Source organism: Papaver somniferum, chromosome 7, assembly GCF_003573695.1.
Source record: "Papaver somniferum cultivar HN1 chromosome 7, ASM357369v1, whole genome shotgun sequence".
Taxonomy (NCBI): domain Eukaryota; kingdom Viridiplantae; phylum Streptophyta; class Magnoliopsida; order Ranunculales; family Papaveraceae; genus Papaver; species Papaver somniferum.
In genome coordinates this window covers 45,305,491-45,325,736 of record NC_039364.1, presented here as the reverse complement: position 1 = coordinate 45,325,736, position 20,246 = coordinate 45,305,491, and the positions used below count along the sequence as shown (strand labels likewise).

The 20,246-nt window shown below is 36.7% G+C and overlaps 1 protein-coding gene across 1 annotated transcript; it reads left to right on the top strand.

Annotated features, from left to right (window-relative positions):
* Positions 1–705: 705 nt before the first annotated feature.
* Positions 706–1,485, top strand: LOC113294595 (uncharacterized mitochondrial protein AtMg00810-like). The gene has a single exon (XM_026542981.1). The coding sequence runs from the start codon at positions 706–708 to the stop codon at positions 1,483–1,485; it is 780 nt and encodes a 259-aa protein (XP_026398766.1).
* The last annotated feature ends 18,761 nt before the right edge of the window (positions 1,486–20,246 follow it).

The following is a 20,246-nucleotide window of genomic DNA, read 5'->3' as shown; positions in this document are numbered from 1 at the left end:
TAGTGATGAGGAGAAAATCCCTGACAAGGGTGTTCCTAATGAACGGACTACTGTTCATCCAAGGTGGGTTCAAAAGGATCGTGATACTAACAATATCATTTGTTGAACGGATTCTACTGCTAAAAAGGGAGGTTAGCTTTAAAATATATGCGACTTTGCATGCTACCTATCGCAAGTTGATCCCAAATACATTGATGAAGTTATGAATGACCCTGCTTGGGTTAATGCATGATGAGTTAAATAAATTCAAGAGACAAGATGTTCAGAATTTTGTCCATGCCCTACCAATGTAATATTACAGGCACCAAGTGGATATTTAATAACAAGTCATGCGAATTCAGAACGATGTTTCAGAATAAAGCAAGACTTGTCTCTCAAGGATATTCTCAAATCGAAGAAATTGACTTTGATGAGATTTTCTCCCTTGTTGCATGCCTTGATTCCACGCATTTGCTAAAGCTCATACCTTTTTCTCTTAAGATTAAGCTATATCAAATGGGCGTGATATTCACTTTCTTAAATGGGTGCATGAAGGAATAGGTTTATGTTGCTCAACCTAAAGGATTTGAAAATCCAGAAAATCCTAATTATGTCTTTAAGCTCAATAAGGCATTATAGATATTAAAACAAGCAGCTCGAGATTGGCATCAAAAGCTAACAACATGTATTATTAGATAAGGTTTCTCAAGAGGTGGAGCTCATAAAATGATGATTACCAAATGGAGTGGCAAGGATTTCTTCATTGCTCAGATCTATGTTGATGATATCATCTATGGATCAACATCCAAGAAACTTGATGATGGATTTCAAAACTCTTCGTGTGAAGAGTTCAAAATGAGCAGTGTTGGTAAATTAAGGTTCTTTCTAGGTCTACGAATTCAACAACATAAGAATGAAATTTATATCTATCAAGAGCAATATGCCAATCTTGTCAAAATATTTTTTCTTGAAAAACCCACTCCAAAGCTCAGTCTCATGTCCATAACTGGGAAACCACAAAGAGGTGAGAAAGGTGATAAAGTGGATCTGAAACTCTACAGGTTCATTATTGGTAGCTTCTTGTATTTAATAGCCACGAGACCTGACATTGCCTTTAGTGGAAGTTGTTGTGAAAGATTTCAAGTTGATCCCAAAGAGTCTCATCTCACAACTGTAAAAAGGATTCTCCGATGTATTAAACATACTACTGGGTTTAGTCTTTATTACATCTTTGATACTAACACTGAACTTACTACTTATTCTGATGCAGACCGGGCAGGATGCATGGAAGAGAAGAAGAGTACAACGAAAGGATTTTTTCACGTGGGACTAAATCTTGTCGCTTGGCATAGCAAGAAACAAAACTCACTATCCTTATCAACATGTGAAGCACAATACATTGCATCAGGTTCCTGTTATACTCAACTCTTATGGATGAAACAGATGCTTACTGACCATGGAACAGATGTTGAAACTGTGAAAATCATTTGTGATTCGAATTACTGAGAATCTTGTAGAGTACTCAAAAATAAAGCACATGGACATAAGATATCACTTTATTAGAGATCTCTTTGAGAATGGTATTTTCAAAATTGAACATGTGCCTTATGAGCGCCAATTGACTGATATTATCACTAAGCCTCTAGATAACCGAAAATTTCAGAACCTGCGGCAAGATATTGGTGTTGTTCTAGTTTATTAACACAAGCTGGATCAACTTCCCCTGGTTTCATTCATATATTTTGGGCAATAAAGCTTGGGTTCCAATAAAGGTATTATTGTCGTTCTTATGTTCCTTCCCTATTATGTTCAGTATTGTGTGGTAGTTCCTTAATTATTTGTGTGATCTCCTGTTTCAAACTCTTACCCTCATTAATTCCCGAGGACTATAATTATCATCTTTAATTGTTGAGCCTTGCTCCAAAAAGATATGTCTTACGCTCAACAGGTTACATGACCTGTAAACCTGTAAGTATGATCTTATCATATTTGTCCTTTTTGCACCACATAGATAAGTCTTAATTGGCTTGGTGCTACCACATCGCTAAAAGTGAGTTCAAAATGTAATGACTCGATATGGGTATCAACAACTCTTATGTTCTTTATAACAATTCTCCCTGCCTATCTTACTTCTAAGCAAGAGACGAGAACATGATCTATGGGAATTTTTACATAATAAGCTAAGAATAATATGCGCTAAGATTAACTTATCTTATCATAATATTGGTATTTAAACTTAAAATAATATATGGGCTAAGTTACCAACACGATCTATCATAAATATTATAAGGAACTTCCTTCACTTTAGTCTAACATGTGAACCTTTCTTCTTAAGAATCGTTTTCTTTAAAGGAAAACTGAGAATTACTACAATTTTTATTCGGCATTGGTTAATTTGATAATTACTACAATTCCTGTTCCGGTATTGGTTATTCTGTGATTGTGTATGCGCTACTTCTGCTAGAATAACAAGTACCCTGTTGATCTTCCATCTAGTGTTCTTTCTCAAAAATGATAGTGTGTGGTGTTAAGATCTTTTAAAAATCTCTTTCTGTAAAAAAGGTCGTTATGTTGTTCTCTTGAGAATGACATCAAATGGGGGAGAGTTCAATTTTGAACTTGTGCTTAATTGTTATATCTTTACTGGGAGTGCATCTGTGGAATTATAAAAGATGATTGTACCTTTATCTTTCCTTGACGAAGATGCTAAGTTGCGAAACTTAGTGGAATCATCTTAAACAGTTGTTATGTTATCTTTAGTCTCAATAACTCTTTTATGTAGCTCATTAAGATCCATTTTCTTTCGCCTTTGCCAATTTTGTCGACAAAAAGAGGGAAAATTGTTTAGTAGTAAGTATTTTACTATAACATATGGATTCTCGGAGCATTATGTAAGGGTGAGTGAATTGCAAGATGTAGGTTTCTACCTATTATGCAAAACAGACAACTAAGGACTAAAGGGGAGAATATATCACCGTCGTATTACTTCAAAGTTCTCGTACAATTGGACTTTGAGGTAAGTAAAAATACTACGCAGCGATACAGAAACCATTTAGTGGATTGACTCGTTATTATAGAAAATCTCTAAATGAGTATTCTTATAAGTTGTTATTCGCTACAGATCTTCAACAACAAAGGTGTTGAAAATCATATGCAGAATCATGGAAGAACATGAAGTACGGATGTTAGAGCATTGCTCGGTAGAACCCACCAAGCGTTGGTATGTCAAGTTTGGTTGTCATATTTTAGAAATATGAAAACCAAAATTAGGTACTTCATTGCATATCTTGGGAATCTTTTCGGTTTTGGAATTTCCTTGTTGTCCAAATATCCTTGATCTATAAATAGTGAAGTTTGTTCTTTTTAAAAACTATCTTTAGCAGGAAAACTTCATCTTTTTGTTGTTTCTAAGGGAGACCACTAATAATATTACTTGTAACACTATTCCGGAAAGAAAAGTACCCTAATTAGGCGAAATCTCTTACGTTCGCTCGTTTAAAGTCTTCTGTGGGATTAAGAAGCTATAGAAAGTACCGTTGGTGGGAACTGGATAATTGCATTGTTATTTTAGTTTTCGATTTTGATTTGATTGATTAACGGTTGTTGAACTTTTGATTGCACCTAGTTTGATTATTCTTGAGAACCTTCTCTTCTGACATAAGGTCACTCAAACTAGATCAAAGGATTGGCAAGATCTTCAGAATTGTTTTTAGATCTGAAGAAAACTTATGATCATCCATTATTAAAAGACTCCGTTCTGTGCGTGTTCGATCATTAGTGGAATCAATTTTTGTGTGCATGTACAATTGAATACAATTGAAGATTTGAAGACAAGAATATTTTTCTGTTTGGTCTCGCATCTTGTGATATTTGTGCACACACCTTGATCGGTTGGTATCCGACTAAGATCTTATTTATCTTTGGTAGATTTGATCAACTAGTCGTATAGATAGGAAACTATCATTTGGTGGTATTCGTCAGTGTCCAAATCTGATAGCTAGTGAATCTAGATCTGATAATTTCAGATCTTGATTGATCTAAACCCGACAAAGTAGTTTACTTGTTAAACGGAAGATCCTTTGTTAAAACTCAACATATTTTTATTCAAATATTGATGGAGTGGTTACCAAAAAGTTTTGTTCCTTTACTATTTGGAAGACGATCAAAATGAGTTGAGTGCTAAATACTTTACATAGGTAACTGATGCGTGTCGTAGGTTCTCAAATTAATTCACTTATATTATACTTTACTAATGAATAATATAGCAGTAAATAAGGTTCGTTCCCACGAAGAGCAGGGAGATTTAGTTGTCAAAAAGTGTCATAATGGGGGGTTTGATTTAGATTTTGGAACAAAGTAAATAACAAAGCAATTAAGAGTAATTAAGATTGCAAGCAATGGGGAGAAATATGATTAGGGAATCCTTCTTCTTTAATAAACCGTCATCAAGTTATTATATTCATCCATTAATACAATTAATCACATATTATTACCAACCGTGGAATAACAGCTAGCTCAGTGTTATCCCCTAAATTCCTTATATCACTGAGTACGGAAGCTCTCCAATACCAGATTCTATTCGTCTAAACCACCTAGTAGTTAGACTCTTAGCTCAAGGTCCACTTTATAGTATTGTTTATACACACAATCGCTACACAGAATCCCTCTGCAAGGTCTTCTGTTCTCTACTTTTGTATGAATTATTTGACTATTACTTATCTCCTAACTCAATACTAGCATTTGATTCAATCAACAAATTAATTCAGTTGGCCACCTAAACAATCTATCAATCAATCATAAATATTCTAAGTAGTATAAACAATCAATAATCATGTGAAGAACTTCAAAATAGATAACTCAAATCATGTCTAGAACTTAGAATTCATCCTCAATCACTAAAAAGTTTAGCTACTCATGGGATTAGCAAAACCCATGAGATACATATGATAAAATGAAAAAGAAATAGTTACGGTGATGAATCGCTCCAAAACCCTAGCTTTTCTTCTCTTGAGTTCTTCTCTCCAATGGCTTGATAAAATATCATCAGATTATAAGATCCGATTAGAAACTCTCTTTTTATAGGTTTCCCCAGCTGTAGTCGTGGCCGTGCTCCAATCCCGTTCAAGAAAGGGTTGTCAAATACTAGCCAAGACTCCCAAAATACATCACGTCCAAAGCCTGGCCGTGACTAGAATTATAACCCCAGCTCACTTATCGTGTTCCACTGTCAGTTTGCTAGAACTGACAACCTACTCGTTTCCCTCGTATGCTCTGATGACCGTGGGAAATATTTTTCCCTGGATTTTTAGTTTACTCCCGTCAGGTTCACGGACACACATGTCACCGTGAAATTTCAAAGTCCCGAGATTTCTACTTCTCGACCAAAACTTCATCGGATACTAACTACTAGGGCTGCACAAGAACCGGTCTAGAGTCCCTGTACCGGCCTGGAACCGCGCCGGCACCGGTGTAACCGGTACAGGGATCGGTTCTCAACTTTCAGTCCCGGCCAACACCAGGTACTGGGACCGGTTCTGGAGGAAGTACCGGTATGCACCGACTTGAAAGCCCTGGTGAATAATAGACGTTAGATATTTTATTTATAAGTAATCGTGGACATAGATCCTAGGTATATACTCATCTTATCTATCGAGTAAACACTAGTCTTCTTCTTATTTTCTCAGAACTGAAAACCAATTCACTTCTTCTTCACCATCCCTGAGTCCCAGACAGTGAATCTCTATCAGATTCACCATCACCACCACCTTCTTCTCTGCCACCATCACCAGATACCCTCTATTTTGAATCGAAGAAGGAATTGATTGAGATTTCAGTGGAGAAGAAAAGTAAAAACGAGAAATAGATTGGATCTGTTGTTCTCGATCGATGAGATTTGATAAATTGAGAAGGAAATCTATCCTGGGTTTCTGTTGGTGGTGTTGAATTAGGTTGAGAAGAACATAAATATGGGTGGTTTTGAGTTTTGATGGATGATTGAGAAGAAGGAATTGAAGTTAGGGTTTGAAATGAAAACTTTGGGTTTCAGTTAGATTTTGAATTAACAGTGGTAATTGATTTTATCTGATTGATCTATCTGACTGAACATAGGATTCTTAATTGCATGTTTGATTTAGGGTTTTGTTTGGGATCAATTTGGAATATCATGGATTGAATCGATTGATTTTGTTGAAATTAAACAATTACAGGTAATTGTGAAATCGGTCGGATTTGTTTGATCTTTGTTTTGTGTCTATCTAACTTTTTTGGGGCTGTTTATACTGTTAGTTGTTGATACAGGTGACTGGTGGTAGTATGCTGCTAGAATTACAGAAATAGAGAGTTGGGTTTGAGATAAACAAGAAGAATGTTGTTATTGTGAACAAGAAGAATGTTGTTAGTTGTTACATGGAAAGACCATGAAGCAGTGAATGGTTATTGCAAGTTGAATTGATTTTGACTTAGTTTTAGCGAGAAAAATCATGGAAAAGATTGATCTTTCTTCCATTGATTTGTATAATTGAACGAATGCTTGTTAACTGATACAGAACTATGAAATTACCTTCTTTTTTTTTTGGTTATTTGCAAGTTTAATTACGTAATTGTAACTGGAATAGGTAAAAATCCGGTACCATTGTTGTACCGCACCAGTACCGGAGGTACAGGTTCAACTCCAGGTACAGGTACCGGTCTTCCAAATGAGATACCGGCCAACACCAGGTACAGGGATCAGGGATCGGTCCCATAAAAGAACCCGGCCGTACCGGAGGATGTGCAGCCCTACTAACTACTCCGTGAGTTTTAAAAGTTACCGGATTTTCAATTCCTTCCCAGAACTTCCGCTGATACTCATGCCGCCGTGAAATAATATTTCTTCTGAGTTTTGTACTTCTCGGCCAACAATTCCTCACTGCCATTACATGGTTCTCAACAGCAGTAACCCATCAGCTCCATATTTTCCTCGATCATCACTGAATGGCAGCCATTATCACCACTTCCCCGATCTCTTCAAACTCTCACCAACAGCAGCAACCAACTCATCCACGTAAAACTTCATAATAATTGCCAACTCCATCAACTGCCGATAAGATCAACAGCATGTCAGCATGAAAACTCTTCTCTATCAAACGCAAGCTCTATGAAACATTCTTCGGTGCCAATGGTATTATTTCCCACTTCGAGTTTCAACTGACTTCTCCCTCTTGAGTTATCTTCCTTATTCAACCTCTCATGCAGAACACAGCTCGAGTCTCGATCATTTTCAGTACCTCCACAGATGTCAATGCTGTTGATCTCCACCTCCATTCTCTGTTTCTCATTGCCACTGCCAAGCTCCATCAAAAATTCACAGATCCATTGTCATCTGAGTTTCTCCACTTCCCTGACAAAAACATTGTCACAGCAAACCCCATCGACACCACAGCTTCATTCTCCAACAGCGTCAACTCCTCACCATTCACCAGCAAACTCTGTTCGTCAGTGGCAGCAACAACTTAAACTCAAGCTTTGCATCTCCGATCAATCCATCCGCAGCTAACTCTGTTCCCAGGTCTCTGTTTAACCGGAAACTATTCTTTCAGTTCCCTCATCGCGTCATCTCGATAACAATAACAATACCATCAGTCGGTCACCGGAAGAGCCATCATCCCTGCTGTGAATTTGTGCAGAAGACAGGGTGCCCATATCAGCTTAGGGGGTGTTCTTAGTCAGTTTTAATTCAACTGTCAGTCTTGAGAGCCTGAAAGTTCATTAGTGTTCTGTGGCTACCCCGAGTAGAAACTCAGGTGGCTTTAACAATTCTGTGCGTCCAAAAATCTCGCAACTTTGTCTCGCTTCAAACTCCGATAACTTTCTCATACGATGTCGGAATGACTCCATTCTTTCGCCATTGGCTTCGTCTTTTCGTCCTCTTCAAGGTGATAGCAAGCACTCCTAGATATGAACGATCTCTCCTTGGTCTTTGGCCATTCTCCACTTGTAGCTAACTTCTTTTATTGCACAATTAAGTGCCAATTCACTTCTTTTGGATGATTCACCTAACAAAACATAAATAAAACAAAACAAACATAATATACAATAATTTGCAAGAAACTAAGCAATTACTAGCATGGATTCAACACTAAATATATGTAAAATATGCACTTAACAGTAACACAACTCAAGATAGTGATTTTTGTCTTAGGATTCACGTGCGTTGGCTAGACGGTTGTAGGCACATTAATACCGAGAGAACTAAGTAACTAGGGGTAGATTACTTGGTCTCAACTATACGAAGTTGGATTTGTTCTTTGTATAGCGGCTTAATTCTCAGAGTATTCAAAACTGGACTAGGTCCTGGGATTTTCCTGCATTTGCAGTTTACTCGTTAACAAAATTTTGTTGTGTGATTTACTTTTAATTTTCGCAATTATAATTATTTTGTTATAATTAAAAGTAAATAAACTTATACGTTAATCCAAGGCACTTGATAATGATGCTACAGTACCGGTCTTGTACCGCGACTATTATCAAGTGATTTCCTTGTTGTTGTATTGTCTCGACTTTATCCATAGACGATCACACAAGGTATCAGACTTATAGGTTGATATTGAAACGATTGTGGTGTACTTGGGTACCCTTGTCATTTAACGCCTCTTTTCTCGGAATTTTTTTTTTTGAATTGTTTTGCTTGCTAACAAATCGGGATTTATTACAAGATATTAAACCTATAATCCATATCTGAACTTCTTTTGAAGAGTAAAAAAACTCACTGATCTTTGAAAAAATCAAAATATTTAGTAAAATCTTAGCGTAAACAAGCTCTTTACGTTCCCCTTTTGAGGTTCTTTTCAAACTTAGAGGTTATTTATCATAGATGTATGAAAAAGCGGGGGTATAACAACCACACCCAATAATTCGTTCGTCAATCTGTATGGACTTAACTCCAATACAATTCCGAGAGCACCAACTTAAAAGTGAGACTCAATCAAGAAATATATCAAAGAGCTTTATCTCATTCTCAATACAATCATTAAATCGAACAGATAGAAATCCGTGAGCGTGATTGATATGAGAAATAACTTGGACGGTACCAAAGACCAATGCCCAAGTGTCAATCAAGTTATATCCAACAAACAAGGTCAGATTTATCAATTGTGATTGAACTATGCACAACCTGTGATATTTCAATTATATAAACAAATATAATGCGGAAAAGAAATAATACAGACACCAGAAATTTTGTTAACGAGGAAACCGCAAATGCAGAAAACCCCCGGGACCTAGTCCATATTTGAACACCGCACTGTATTAAGCCATTACAGACTCTATCCTACTACAAGTTAACTTCATACTGGAATGTAGTTGAGCCCTAACCAAGTCTCACACTGACTAAGGTACAATCGCGTTTCTTACGCCTCTAGAACCATGCCGGATTCTACGCACTTGATTCCCTTAGATGATCTCACCCACAACTAAGAGTTGCTACGACCCAAAGTCGAAGACTTATAAACAAATATGTCTCCCCAGATATGTCTATCCTTTACTCTGTTTATTCCGTCTTTTGATACAAAGATCAAGGTGAACATGAATCAACTAATAATCCGGTCTTATACTCCCGAAGAGCAGCCTAGAAATAGTAGTCACCTCGCAATAACCTAACTGATTAACAGAAGAAGTTATTACGGAATCACAAGAGTCTGAGACGAATAACTGTTGTGATTACTTTTTATATCTTACCTATCGGAGACGAATCTCGAGTAAATCTTAGAGTAGATAAAACTCAATACGACAGAACAAGTAAGATCATAATACACAATTACAGAGAAAATAGTTGGATCTGGTTTCACGAATCCCAAATGAAGTCTTTAAGTCGTTAACCTAATAATGGTTTTGGAAAACCTAGGTTAAAAGAGAGTCGATTCTAGTTTGCAACTAGGACACACGGAAGTGTCGGGATTAGGTTTCCCAGATGTTAGAGTTCTTCCTTATATAGTATTTCAAATCAAGGTTGCTTACAATCAAAGCTAAGATAGCTTAGTAACCAAGCAATTGATATTCACCGTTAGGTGAACTCCTGATTTAAGATTCAAGCTAAGTATGCTTAGAAATTAAGCTATCAATCTCCACCGTTATATGGTATTAACTTGATACACACAAATCAAATATACCTATATTTAGATATGGATGAACCATATCCAATCGTGTATACCTTGTTGGCTGAATAATAGTCAACCAAAGTTAGCCATATTAACAATTATAACTTAGCCATATTCATCTAGCACTTCTAGATAAAATATGAAGATCAATCAATCATGATAGATAATCAAATGAATCTAAATGTGTTTCAAGAGAGTTTTTCAAATGTTCATCATCTTATAGGAATATGTATATGAACCATTTGAAGTAAAATCGGTTTGGTTTGTCATTGTACAAAGTACTTATACAAGAACTAATTCACGAACATAATGCCACGGTTTGTAAAACTAGTTCACATACCTTAATACATTAAAGTTCCAGGGAATTTAGTTCGCAAACGAATCCTTAGTTCATGAGTTTGAAAATCACACTTTACCGATTTTAGAACATAACCGCTTTGTTCGCAAACTGAGTACGCGAACAAGAGTTCCGGACTTTGGCTTTGTCCAGCCGTTCGCAAACAGTGTACGCAAACAGGAGTTTCGGATTTGGCCTTGTCTAGCCAGTTCGCAAATAGGGTACGCGAACACAAGCTCCAGACCTTTTCACAGGTAAACCAGTTCGCAAACAGAGTTCGCGAACAATAGTTCCGGACCTGAAATAGAATTGCACAGTTAGTATACAAAGTATACAACCTGTATTATATGCAGACATGGTAGTTCTAAAACTCTCATTTAATCATTGGAACATCCTTGGAAGACAACAATGGTAATCTCACACATACCACTAGCTTCAAGTAATTTTCAAGTGATTAATCGATCAATACGAAACTTCCCAAGTTGACATCAAATGACTGTCTCACTCAAATCATATACGATGTTTCAAGGTAATTTTCACATGATCATCTTTTGACTTAATATTTAGTTTCAAACAAATAAATTGTCTCCAACTAAACTCGTCAAGAATACGATGAACTTAGCTAAAGCTAAAAGCTTGCAACACATATTTCGAGAAATAGATAAGCGAGATAAACTCTGCTTGAGACATTAAATGTGTATAATGTAAAAGTCTATATAGCTATACGACTTATTCTCATTAGAAGATAGAATAGAATAGACTTCTAAGTGATAGATAAGTTTTAGTCTTGATTAAGATTTTTGATGGGGTTGTAGTAAATAGGATTCATTTCAGACTTGTGAAGGAAATGTAATTTTTAGATTTAAAAAAAATATATATACAAAAATATTAACAATGGGTGAGAGGTACTGGGACTAAGGATTTGGATGAATTCACTACACAAGGTTCATTCATATATTCTTTGACAAATAAAACTCAATAAAATTAACATAGACTCTGATATTGCCAAGATAGATTCTTAAAACATTGACTGTAAGTCCTAAGCATGATGTATCAAAACAACTAAGCTAAGCATACATCATCAAATTAAATAACAACCAATTAATTCAAATCATATTTCAATTTTAGATTAATCCAAAAGTAATAAAAAAGAATAAAATAAATTACCCCAAGGATGAAATTCAGCCTCCTCCGTCGTCCCAGTGTTAGGTTTTAGCTCCTCATGATGAAAACACGCTCAAAATATATTTTTATAGCTCAAATGGTGTTTACAATGGAGAGAAAAGGAGAAAATGGTGTAAAACTGTAATCTGCGACGCACAAAAAGCGTCACAGAATGAACGATAAAACACAAGTGTTGCTGATGTTTAGACTGCACTGCGACCCACGGCTGTGCGTCTTAGACACTGTTGATAAACCACTGTCCTTGCGAGTCTGTTCTTCGTGTTCTTGGTGTTCTTCATCAGCAGCAGCAGCAGAAACAGAGTTTCATCAACTCTTGATTTCTGCTTCTCTGGACCTTCTCTCGACCCCAAACTCTCGACACCCTTCTCCTCAACCCCAGCAACCTATTTATACTCAACAGGCCGACCAAATCTTTGTAATAACTTCAATATAATCCGGCATTGAAGAGAATATTTCCGATATATTTTTTTATTCTTCTGACTTGTTACAGGATTTGTTTCCTGGTTTATCTCTTTCACGCGTCTTCTCTGAGCTGTAAAATTTGTTTCCAACCAATACAGTCGACCCATGCACGTATCTTCCATCCAAAAATTCCGAGAATAGAATATCTTCCCTGTTTTGAGAATATCTTCCCTGTTTTTCATCCCACGATTATCCAGCCCAAATAACTCGATTCGAACACCCATACCATCCCTGTTAGGCTATAACAGGTCCAACCCAATGAAAACTAGCCCTTGAATCTCCTTATATCACGTCCAAAATTTGCTTCAACAATTACGCAGGTGAAGAACTATTTTTCCCACCAAAACTCGGTTCAAATGGGGAAGAAACTGGTAGCCCCCTATCCAGAGTAGGGGTGCGAATAGCATCTGCCTTGGGGGTGACCTGGGGGTTCCCCTTAGTAATTAGGTTACCCCTTATCCAAAAGCGAGAGTCCGAATAACACTTGTCCTCCGGGTTCCAAAATCAACTTTTCGAGCCGATTTTTCCAAAAATGTTTATTTCCTAAAAATACATAAAAACACAATATTAGTACAAAAATAGAATTCCAACAATACGGACATTGAGGACAAATTAGACACAAAAATGTGTCTATCAAATACCCCCAAACTTATTATTTGCTAGTCCTCGAGCAAAACTAATAAAAAATAAATAAAACCGAGTTAATCTCGGGAGGGTTTACCAGAGGTGTGCCCACAAAACCATTACTCCAGACCCTAGCTTATCTATGCAAAACCTTGGAAGGCACTAAAGAATCTCCTTGGTTGGCATACTTATTGACTATAAGAGGAAGTACTCTGATGCGAAATTCCAATTGTTGTACACGAGTTTGCACTCAAGCATACTAAAATTCATATATAAGTGACAAAGCTCTACTCAGATAGTCGCACTATGGACATCAATATCCGGAGTCAAAACTAATCACATGGATAGATCAAGAAGATGGATATAGAAAAACATAGATGATTTTGATGTTTACTAAGTGAATGGCGTTTCCCATATCTGTCTGAAGGCCTCCGCCAAAATGAACCTATCCTAATGGATTGAGATACTAGTCTAACTAATATCAACACACTGGCATATACAAGGGTACCAGTGGTCGATAACCTAACTCTAGTCAACACAACTGGCATATACAAGGGTACCAGTGGTCGACTTTATTGAATTTATTCCTTTTGGTCAAATGGTCTGGTCTCAATTTCTCTTTTTTTTCAACTTTTTTTTTTCATGGTATCTCAATCACTCTAATTCACCCTAGCATTGGTAAAAACTTGAATCGTGAGCCCCACCAAATCACTTAGAAACATATTTAAAAAGAAAACAACATCAAAAAAAAGAAGTGAAAAGGACTCAACGAGATATGGTGAAACTATCATGTTACTCCTAAAAACTGATCTCTGTGCTTTTATGAATAGACTCTTTAGATGTTGCCATCTAATCAGATTGGTTCCTCAACTCCTACAATCAAAATGCTTCCATCCACTTAGATTAGTTAGTGCAATCCTTAATAAGCATAAATTTCTAGTCTCTGGAGCTTATTTATTGCAACTAAGAACTTTCTCCCATACCCCCAAACTTAAATCTAACATTGTCCTCAATGTTCTAAAGATGAAATTAAAAGCATGAACAAGGAGAAACTGTTACCAATGAATCAAAAGAGATAAGGAAAGATATTACCGTGTCGCATGAATATTGGGTTACCTCCCAAGAAGTGCTAAGTTTAAAGTCTTCAGCCAGACTAAGCAAGGATTAGTCACCACGTAGAATCATACATTAGTAGCCGGAATAACTGTGGGTCATCTGGATCAAAAAGTGTTACCCACAAGAAGAGGAAACTACGACAGAACAAGAAGATACCGAACATACCCTTGCTTAAGACAACTACATCTAGTTGTGGTTCAGGTTCAGGCTCTATAAAAGGGTCTAAATAAAAGGTTTTCATCGGTTGGATTTCCTCAAAGCTAAGATCCGGTTCACGTATTAGAGTCTGGAAAAACTCAACTAAGAACTTAGAAGCACATAACAACAACCTGAATAATTGGGGATCCTCTAAGTCAATTAGATTTGACTCACAAAGTTGACCATAATAATGGTCATCCTTAAGAAAATGTGTCGACCCTAATATCCTAAAGTAATTAGGTTTAGTCTCAAAACTTAATATCCGACACATCTGAAAATCATATGTTCCCACAATTGGAAGAAAAGTTTTTGGTGGGAAAACAAAGTCAATCTTGGTATCATAGCCTAGGTTAACCACATCAACCAGAGGATGGGTTTCTAACAACTGAGCTCTCCTATGGACACAACTAGGTTCAGGAAAAAATGTATGAAGATAATCTTGTAAGATGGCTGAGGCACAAATTTCAAGTCCCAACTGAGGGATCTTTGTAAGAGCTAAAGGTATGGCACAAGGGGAATGATAATCACCCCCAAACTTAGATTTTTTGGTATCTCTAGATAGACTAGCTACAATTTCATTAATTTATAGATCGTTGGAATCTTGAAAATAGTCAATTGCTTCTTCTAGGTTATACTCAAGTGACGCATCCTCACTCATATTTAATAGCTCTACGAGTTCATTTTCTTCGTCTAAGACCATTGTTTCTAAATCGCTAGACTCTAAAACAGTATTCTCAAAATAAACTCGTTCCTCTAAACCATTATCGACTTCGTAATCAAAAGGAAATACTACATCATCTAAAGAGGTGGTATCTCTAATCAAATCCTCGTCCTTTTGAATAGGTGAATAATCATTAAAATTATCGGGATTTGAACCAGAAATAACACTATCATCATAAAGTTCATTTAGAGTAACAAATTCCTGATCACTATGCCTACAAATTTCAAATTCTTCATCAACACTATCCACATCATAATAACATGAAAAAGATCGAACCTCATCAAAACAAGTAGTGCTACCAATTCTAACCTTGTTATCTTGATTATGTAAATAACTATCTTCATTCTCAAGGGTATTATTGGATACACTATATTGGCAATTCAAGTAATTTCGAGCAATTCTTTCGTTCGTCTCAGCTATCCGCTTGAGGTGGTCTTCTAAAGAAGGTTCACTCATTATTGTAGTTCTTTCGTCTATAATTATACTATTCATCTCAGCTAACTTACGCGTCGACTCAGCTAACTTCCTGAGGGACTCTTCTAAAGGAGGAATAGGAATATAGGGATCATAAAAAGGACTACTTTTCAATAGTTTGATTGTATACTCTAGAGACGAAGAACTAGTACTATAATCTTCTTGCTCGTAAGACTGATGCATGTGTGGATAGTAATTGGGCTCACCAGGGTATGACTCATATCCTTCCAAAGGATGGCGTTCCCAACCACTATTCCCAACATGGTCATAAAAATGATGATGTCCATATTCAAATTCAGGTCGATAATCATTGTATTGGCTTCTATCATACCAGTTCGACATTCTTAATTGCAAGGGAATTCTACACAATCACAAACAAGGCTGACTCGACCAAATCAAACCTATACAATCTAGCAAACAACAAGCATGATGGCTCCACTTAGATTGTTTCTAGACCAGCTTCTAATCCTTCGAAAGGGAATTCGTTACAATTTAAGCAAACCCCTCTGGAATCAATCCGAGTCAAAGTAAGTTGAATTGAGGCGAGGGAAGCTCAGTGGAGCTTTGATACCCAAGGCCTCACCGCTATCACAAGGCGGCGCAGTCAGGCATTCAACTCACAGAAACCATCAAGAACGTTGAAGTATGCTTAAAAGAGTAACCAATATTTTTCGAAAGATTTTCCTACCAAGCTCGTTACCCTATCGGTCTCGTTCTAATCAAATTTTAAGCTTGGGTTCGCGTTAGGTTTCGTTTACCTAAGGCGGGAAAGAAGGGAGCGGTGATGAAATACGAACCCTTATCTTGTATTGGCCAGGCCTTGCCCTTTACTAGGAATTTAAAAACAGTCCAAATTCGTCCTCAATCAATGAATCATCTTAAGGAATACAGTAACTCGCTTACAGGAGATTCGCGAGTGTTTCGATGGACTTACCTCCCGTACCAGACGGGGGATGAACCGTTGAAGTCGACTCGGGCCACGATTCCTATGTCATGTACGAACCCGAGGGGCCGAGACGATATAGTAATCGTCGTCCTTCCCTGCACACAGTTTATATATAATTTTTTTATGTATATATAACCCTTCCGTAGGGTTTAAAATTAAAATAAATTGTCCAAAGTCCTGTCCAATGAAAATAAATACAAAAAATAATAATAATTATTACAAAAAAAAATGGAAAGTCTCTTAAAAAAATAATAATAAAAAAATAATTCTCTCTCTCTTTTTTTTCTCTCTCTTTTTTCTTTATTTTTTTGCTTTGTCTTTTTTCCTTCTCTTTTAGCTTTAAGCTTTGATTCCAAGGTCTTTAGTATCCAACTTCAAACCTGTAATACAAAGACACAACCAAAGAGACGTAAAAAGAACAAATGGAATAATAAAAAATAATAAAAACCTAAAAATTCTACCTAAGCACAAATCCACGTCGGCGGCGCCAAAATTGTTTAAGATTTTTGATGGGGTTGTAGTAAATAGGATTCGTTTCAGACTTGTGAAGGAAATGGAATTTTTAGATTTAAAAAAAATATATATACAAAAATATTAACAATGGGTGAGAGGTACTGGGACTAAGGATTTGGCTGAATTCACTACACAAGGTTGATTCATATATTCTTTGACAAATAAAACTCAATAAAATTAACATAGACTCTGATTTTGCCAAGATAGATTCTTAAAACATTGATTGTAAGTCCTAAGCATGATGTATCAAAACAACTAAGCTAAGCATACATCATCAAATTAAATAACAACCAATTAATTCAAATCATATTTCAATTTTAGATTAATCCAAAAGTCATAAAAAAGAATAAAATAAATTACCCCAAGGATGAAATTCAGCCTCCTCCGTCGTCCCAGTGTTGGATTTTAGCTCCTCATGATGAAAACACGCTCAAAATATATTTTTATAGCTCAAATGGTGTTTACAATGGAGAGAAAATGAGAAAATGGTGTAAAACTGTAATCTGCGACGCACAAAAAGCGTCACAGAATGAACGATAAAACACAAGTGCTACTGATGTTTAGACTGCACTGCGACCCACGGCTGTGCGTCTTAGACACTGTTGATAAACCACTGTCCTTGCGAGTCTGTTCTTGGTGTTCTTCATCAGCAGCAGCAGCAGAAACAGAGTTTCATCAACTCTTGATTTCTGCTTCTCTGGACCTTCTCTCGACCCCAAACTCTCGACACCCTTCTCCTCAACCCCAGCAACCTATTTATACTCAACAGGTCGACCAAATCTTTGTAATAACTTCAATATAATCCGGCAGTGAAGAGAATATTTCCGATATATTTTTTTTATTCTTCTGACTTGTTACGGGATTTGTTTCCTGGTTTATCTCTTTCACGCGTCTTCTCTGAGCTGTAGAATTTGTTTCCAACCAATACAGTCGACCCATGCACGTATCTTCCATCCAAAAATTCCGAGAATAGAATATCTTCCCTGTTTTGAGAATATCTTCCCTGTTTTGCATCCCACGATTATCCAGCCCAAATAACTCGATTCGAACACCCATACCATCCCTGTTAGGCTATAACAGGTCCAACCCAATGAAAACTAGCCCTTGAATCTCCTTATATCACGTCCAAAATTTGCTTCAACAATTACGCAGGTGAAGAACTATTTTTCCCGCCAAAACTCGGTTCAAATGGGGAAGAAACTAGTAGCCCCCTATCCAGAGTATGGGTGCGAATAGCATCTGCCTTGGGGGTGACCTGGGGGTGCCCCTTAGTAATTAGGTTACCCCTTATCCAAAAGCGAGAGTCCGAATAACACTTGTCCTCCGGGTGCCAAAATCAACTTTTCGAGCCGAATTTTCCAAAAATGTTTATTTCCTAAAAATACATAAAAACACAATATTAGTACAAAAATAGAGTTCCAACAATACGGACATTGAGGACAAATTAGACACAAAAATGTGTCCATCAAGTCTCCACATACCTTTTGTTGATGAAGTTCCTCCAAGCTCTTCAGTAGATCTTCTTCTTGAATTGGTGAACGCCGTGAAGTCTAAAGCTCAACTACACACTTTTATCTTAGTCCGAGACATATCTATAAGTAGACTAGAAATCAAGTATATAGTTTTGATCAACTAAACTTGACAAACAAGCGTGAGATAGCAACGCTTGCGAGTTCGACCGAGTAGTGCTCTAACAATGTATAGTTGTTCTCAAGATATATCATAAAAGCTTAACAAACTTGATGCAAATTTCTAGGGCAAAGTAAGAAATACACAATCATAAGATGAGAACGAACATAACAATTTATCTTTTTTAGGAAAAAACTTTTGACTGAAAAAATCTTAAAAGTAAATGAAGAAGAACGTGAGCAAGAAATTATTTTCCACAAGCTTGCAACAGCTAAGTAAATATCTATGTTTATAGTGCCAAATTGTGACAACCACTTTTTTAGCTATGTACTATAATAAAATTTAGACCACATAGTCATGACATAAGCAAAACAAGGAGTCAACGTGGTTCGAGATTACCACCTAGTCCACAGGAGAACAATGATATCTTTATCAGTGATGGCGATAAACTACAAGTTAAACTCACACATAGATCAAAACCCTAGCTTAATTTCTCTCTCCAAAATCACCTTACTTTTCAATTCAGCACACTTCTGCATTCATACACCATATTTCGCTACCCTATGGTATAACATAGTTGATGTGTGCTATCTCGTATCTGCCCTCGTGCAGATTTCTTCCTCGCTCGGAGTGTTGCTCGTGTATGTTCTTTAACTTGGGTATATATCACTCGCATATGATCTGTAGCTCCCTCAAGTATTCGTCTTCTTTTTCCACTTGTGTCTGACAGACCTGTCCCTGCGTGTCTGCTACATGCATTAAATGTGTTGTCCCCTCGTTCAAACTCATCTCATGTTGTAGTCGAAAGAATTTCCGCGTGTCTTCATCCGATGAAAGTGGAAGATATCTCGATCTGTGGTAGTATCTGTCCTTATTATTGTTCCATACTTCCTGTTGTTTCCTCTTCGCAACTCCATCATCTAAGATCATTCCACGTGGGGCGACATATTTTATTCTCGCACTTTGGTTTTGTGGTTATATATATACTAGTTTTTATATCGTTTTCCTTTCAATACGAGGTAGGTTTGCCAATGGGTACCTGATTATCTCGAACTGAGCCGGACCCGGATGAATTAGTTCTGATTCCGGGTCCTAAAATTGGACTCATTAGTAATATCGCAACTCGAAGGGTAGAACCGTAAGGAATCGATAAGATTTCGTGTCCTAATAGATATTACCGCCGATATCGGATACACGAATATTTGTCTTTACCTAAAAGCAAGGATTTCGTTTAGTTTTGGTTAGATTTTTTTTCATTCTTTTTCTTAAATTTAATTACACAGACTTAATATTAACTTTATATTAAAAAAAATATTTATTTCATGCCAATATAATGAATATAAAAAAAAATCAGCAAAAAAATATAGTTAATTCTACAAGACCCCACAAATATCCGGACCCGACGGGTGTTTAATGTTTTTAGCGCATCCAGTTTCAAATCTATTAATTTAGGAATGTTTCTCTCGAGTTAGATTGCGCGCTCATTAATTTAAGAACCAAATTCGAAATTGTAAGAATCCGGAACCGAACAAAATTACCGGTTCTCGTTTCAGGTATGCTTACAAAGTCGGAAAGAGTTCCTAAATACCAATCTACCTTGGTAATAAATCTTTGACTAATCTTCCCTTTGATTCAGGAACTGCTGAAACCTCAAGAAAACATGTCTTGGCACTCAAACTATGTTTACAGTTGAGTAGATTTTAAATATGGCAGCGGTGATCCTTGTCACAAGGACCTTGTGCATCTCTTCCATGGCTATTGAACTAATAAAATTCCTGCTAGTTGATGCATCTACTTTATCAACCAATATACCCACTGCCTGTACAGAGAGCTTATGCGCGTAGGTTAGTTCTGGACAGCCAACCAATATCTGTCTGATTAGTATCTCAGCAACACATCTATTTTTGGTAGTTGAAAGCCGGAGTTGCA